At 41.8% G+C, this 5695-nt stretch overlaps 1 protein-coding gene across 1 annotated transcript; it reads right to left on the bottom strand.

The window, feature by feature from the left end:
* Positions 1 to 2484: 2484 nt before the first annotated feature.
* On the bottom strand, positions 2485 to 2805 carry LOC113922614 (60S ribosomal protein L36a-like). The gene has a single exon (XM_027594726.1). It carries the CDS (start codon positions 2803 to 2805, stop codon positions 2485 to 2487), a length of 321 nt encoding a protein of 106 aa, XP_027450527.1.
* Positions 2806 to 5695: the final 2890 nt, after the last annotated feature.

Genomic DNA, 5695 nt, shown 5'->3' with positions numbered 1-5695 from the left:
AAAATACTTATTGTATAAAAGTACTTATATGCTTCAGTGCATTAGCATGATACAAAAAAGTTTTCTAGTATATATATATAGTATATATAAAATATGTAATATATAATATATACAGTTAACACTTGCGTGTTCTAACAAAACCTTATATCCTTTATTATGTACTAGGTCTTCTGTGCTAAAAGTTCTTTTTCATACGATTGGGTCTGTTTGAAATCAATATCTCTGGCTTCCAGATATATTTTTAATTGAGAACAGATGTGCCCCTGGACATTCTGGGTAAATTATTTTTGCCTGTGGTCTGTGCTCCTCTAGACTCTGCACCCAAATGCCTTTTTTTTCTGCTCCTCCAGGGAGGTGACTGCAAGTTTTAGGGAGGGCCGGCTCAAAGGTCCCAAGGCCTGGGGAAGACAAGATGATTCAAGTGAACATGAAACATCACCCAATAAGCGCCAACCTTCCAGGCTGGGCAGACAGCGAGGAAGGAGTCAGCCTTCCCTCAAGAAGGAGTCTGCCGCTATGTGTCTGTCTTTGTCATATAAACCAGGGGACTATTGCCGAGACTGGACAAGCCCCGGAGCAGACTCTTCCCTTTAGCTTCCAGATTCAAGGTCCACATCATTGACTCTGGGAAACTCTGCCAACCTGTGTTCTATACAACGTGCTGACAATGAACAGACGTTGTCCAGATCCCGTTTTTGCCTCTGTCAAGCACAAGCACAAGCCTGCAGCAGAACCAGGCCAAGTGGGTGGTGAGGCTTTGAATAAAGAGGAAAACAAAACCAAGGTCAGTGGAGGCAATCACTTTACGGCTCAGTGGTCCCTAGAAGATGGAAGGAAAACGGGTGCGTGCATTCTGGCCCCTGATGTGGCCCTGCCTGGGACTTTGGGATCGTTAGTCCCCTTGGTGACTGTGACAGCGTCTGAGACCAGCAAGGCAACAAAAAAGCAGCAGTCTTCTGAGCCGGGTTGCACCTTCTGCTGTACACATTCACACAGCCAAGTGTGTGGGTCATGGGTGGTGGGATCCCCCAGTCTCGGGTCCCACGGAGGGTACGTGGGGTGGGGGGCTGCCCATGGCCTCCTGCAGTCTTCCCCCAAGTTCCCACTTGCTGATTCAGGTCACAGACCGTGATGCGGACTTCTTTCTCCTCTTTGCTCCCCAGTTTAACTTAAAAACCCAACCAACGCCAAGAACACACCTTTCATTCCCTTGCAGAAGGAGCTGCAAGGCCAGATGTCAGGAGCAAAGCTGGCTAGTTGAGAGTTAGGGTGCCCAAGGCAGAAAAAAGCCTCACCATCCCCGGGGTATGGTCACAGGACTGTGGGAGTTTACGCCCACAGTTGTCCAGAGTTACTCAATGAAGCAGCCCGGACTCACTGTCCGCAGGCTGCTAGAGTGCCCTGTCCGCTTGGCCTGGGGCTGCGTGGCGGCCGCAGAGCAATGCCAAGGCCACAGCGACCTATTCCGGAGCCGGTGGGGGTGGGGCGGCGGGCGCTGAGCTGTGCAGCTCCAGCCAGCCCAGCGGGGTCAGCAAGCCCATCCCCAGCCGCCCGCTGTCAAGTGGCCCAGTAATGAGTAAAGAGAAACGGTCATCTTACATGAGCAGAGGGCATTCCCCAGTTGCCAGGGTGATCTGGTCCCAGGGTACGGCTTGAAGTGGCTGAAGGTGGAATCATGAAGCAAAACGGGAGGTCCAAGTGCACACGGAGCGGTGATTAAACGGTTGATATTTCTTTGTCAGGCTCTCTCTTTGTTGGTGGGGACCCTCGACTTGAACTGACTTAACGGTTTAAGGTTAGGGATGTGGGCTTTCAGAAGTGTGAAAGGCATCCACCGCCCGGGGGGGGGGGGGGGAGGTGGGTGCTTGCATTTACAAGGCTGATGCTCCGGTGTGATTTCAATTTTCTTCAGCCTAAGAAACACCGCACATGTGAATGGAAACGCTTTATCAGTAGGTATTTACCCACTAATGACGCATGCTGGTGATGCATTCTGGTTGAAGCAACAGAAGCATTGAGGAAAAAACTGTCAATAATTATGTATGTGCATATAGATATGTATCTATAGATAGATAATGCCTATCTATCTATCTCGATCTATCGATCTATTGATTGATATATCAATATATCTATATACCCAAAAGCAGCTGCATGTTTTATAGATTTGCTGTTCAACTGGCCAAGGGCAGTTAAGCTTTATTAATGTGAACTTAGCCCCTTAAGTTAATAAACTCTTGTATGGAGCTATGGGTTGAGACGGTGAAAGGAAGTTATTTAATTGCCAAGATGATGACGAATGCTCTCTTATTGTACCGTTTTCCAGATTTTGCATACTAATAATGGAGTATGGCTTTGATTTCTTTTTTAATTGAGATTTAAGACTTTTTTTGTTTCGTAAAACTAAAAAACTAATTCATATACTTTTTTTAAGTGAACATAACCTCAAGATTTTATTGTCTTCATAATATTAACAAAATATGAAGCTTAAAACTGGATCACTTGGCCCTTTCTCTTCTTATTTCCTCCCAGTTCAAAATGCTTGCATCTCTTAATAGCCAGCATTCTCTTAGATCTGCAATTGGGCTCAATACATTCAAGCCTCAGCACAATCTTCTTTGTAGTTTTAGCCTTTTTCCGGAAAATCGGCTTAGTCTGCCCACCGTAGCCTCTCTGCTTCCTGTCATAACGCCGCTTTCCCTGGGCAAAAAGAGAATCTTTGCCCTTCTTGTACTGTGTCACTCTGTGGGGCTGGTGCTTGCCACACTTCTTGCAGAAAGTCCGGCGGGTTTTAGGAACGTTCACCATGTTTGCGAGAGCGCTATCGGCAGGGAAAGCCTAAAAAAGTAATTCATATACCTCTTACTGGAGATTTGAGTTTTTTGTTTCTTCTTGTTTTCTGGCCTAAAATTCAACATTTAGCTAAGCATGCTTCTTGTGCCTGTAACCCAAAAAGGAAACATATTCCTTTTGGATTGCATACACTTTGACTGATTTTGATACATAGTATGCCAATGAAGGTGAAGGAAAGCTCCATAAAGAGGTCTGTGAAAGTCGGGGTTCCCTTGCCCCTAAGGCTGTTCTTAGTAATAAGTGAAGAGCTTACAGATCTGGCTTCTGCCCCTAATATATGACAGAGTTAAGGAACTTCTCTAGGTGCCTAATTTCCTGCCAGGGAGGGAGCTTAAAACTCAAAATTTTAGACATTTACATGTACTTATTGATTTAAATCCAGTTGTGGGAAAACAAAGGAGAACATTTGAAAATCCTGTCTATATAATCATGTGACCATCAGTATCAAACATCTTTTATAACACTTTACTGAGGTAAATTTAAAATATAGTGAAGTGAACAAATCTCAAGACTAAAGCTCAATGTCATTATATGTATGTATACTGCCACGTGACCACCACAATAGATCAAGATTTAGAACTTTTTTGTCACCCTAGACAATTCCCTTTTCCATGTAATGTCACCACCCCATTTTAACTACTATTTTGATTTCTTTGAATATAGATTAGTTTGGTCTGTTTTTGTGACTTTAGATAAAAGGAATGGTATACTATGCTTTCTTTTCTGTGTCTGGCTTCTTGCACTCAGTGTAAGTGGTTTTAAATTTACATGCAGTTGTGTTTATTTTTTCTTTTTTCTTCTTTAAAGATTCATTTATTTATTTTGGAGAGAGAGAGAGCAAGTGCATGTGCACGTGTGGGCAGGGAGAAGGGCAGAGGGAGAGAATCTTTAAGCAGACTCTGTGCTGAGATCCCCGGACCCTGAGATCATGACCTGAGCTGAACCCAAAAGTTGACTGCTTAACCGACTGAGCCACCCAGGCACCCCTCACTTTTTCTACGTATACAGTTCTATGAGCGGCAGATTATCACCAGAGTCAGGATGCAGTCCCAAATCTCCCTTTAGAATCCAATGTTTATCCTTCTCAATCCCTGGCAACCAGTGATCTCTTCTCCTTTCCTATGGTTTTGTCTTTTCCCAAATGTCATATAAATTATACATATGTAAACTTTGTTACTGTTTTTTTTTTAAAGATTTTGTTTATTTATCCGAGAGAGAGAAAGAGGAGAGAGTGAGAAATTGAGAAAACACAAGCAGGGGTGGAGGGGTAGAGAGAGAAGCAGGCTTCCCGCTGAGCAGGGAGCCCAATGTGAGACTTGCTCTCAAGACCCTGGGATCATGACCTGAGCTGAAGGCAGATGGTTTACCAACTGAGCCACCCGGGGGCCCTGTTACTGTTTTTTGTTTTGTTTTGTCACAGTGCCTTTGAGATTCTTTCACATGTAGCAACAGTTTGTTCCTTTTTATTGCTCAGTAGTATCCCACCGCATGACTCCATCACAATTATTCATTTTGCTGTTGATGTGCTTACCATTTTTTGTCTTTATGCATAAAGCCGCTATGAATATTTCTGTACAAGTTTTTTTGTGGATACATAGATGAATTTCTTTCGGTATGTATCTAAGATGCAATTACCAAATCATAATCAAATGTAAGTTTGACTTTATTAGCAACTGTTCATCACGTTTCCAAATTCTCATCAACAATGTTCAAAATAGCCAACTCCCCTATGTCCTCACCAACACTTGGTATTACCAGTCTTTTTAGTTTTGTCATTCTGGTGGGTGTCTTTTGATATCTAGCTGTGGTTTAATTTACTTTCTCTGATGATTAATGATGTTGAGTATCTTTGCATGTATGTATTAGCCATTCTTACATTTTTTACAGCTGTGTTTTTATTTTTGATCCATAAGAATTTTTTATGTATTCCTCATACAAATCCTGTGTAAAATATATGCATTGTGCATGTTTTTTCCAGTGTGGACATTGACTTTTCACCCTCTTAATGATGTTTTTTGATGAACAAAAATTTTAAATTTTGATGAAGTCCATTTTATCCTATTTTCCACTTAAAATCAGTACTTTTTATGTCTTACCCGAGAAATTCTTGCCACAGTTCCCAAAGACATCATTCTATGATTTCTTCCAAAAGCTTTATAGTTTAGCCTTCACATTTAGGTATTAGATCCATATCCATTGAGAATTATTTGTGAGCATGTGTGCGTGTGTGCGTGCATGTGTGTGTGTGTGTGTGCGTGCGCACAGTGTGAAGTAATAAGACATCTAGCTGATACCCACAGTTGCTCCCATAATAGATGCAGGAGTTTTCTTTCCCACCAGTGCCTTTGTTGAAAATCAAGTGAGCATAGGTGTATGGGTGTATTTTTGGGCTTTTTATTCTGTTCCATTGATCTAGTTGTCTATTCTTATGCCAATAGCACACAGTTTGAATTAGTATAATTTTACAGCATGTCCTGAAATACAGTAGCGCAAAATCCTCCTCCGCTTCCTACTTTTCCTCCTCGCCCTCCTTTTCCTTCTTCTTCAAGATCCTTTTGGCTATTTAGATTGTTTTTATTTCACATAAATTTTATGATCCACTTGTTTACTAAAAAAAAAAAAAAAAAAAAATCCTGCAGGGGTTGTAACAGAAATTGCATTGATCAACTCAGGCAGACATGACATCTTAATAATATTGACTCTGTCTATTCACAGATGTGGTAATTCTTTCCATTTATTTAGGCCCTTTAAAAATTTCCCTTGCAATGTTTCTAGTATTCAGTGTAGAGGACTTGCACATTTGTAATTAATTTTATTCCTAGGTATGTGATGATATTGTAAATGG

The sequence above is a fragment of the Zalophus californianus genome, chromosome 9, assembly GCF_009762305.2.
Source record: "Zalophus californianus isolate mZalCal1 chromosome 9, mZalCal1.pri.v2, whole genome shotgun sequence".
Lineage (NCBI taxonomy): Eukaryota > Metazoa > Chordata > Mammalia > Carnivora > Otariidae > Zalophus > Zalophus californianus.
The sequence above is the reverse complement of the archived record's forward strand: the minus strand, read 5'-3'. Positions and strand labels throughout refer to the sequence as shown.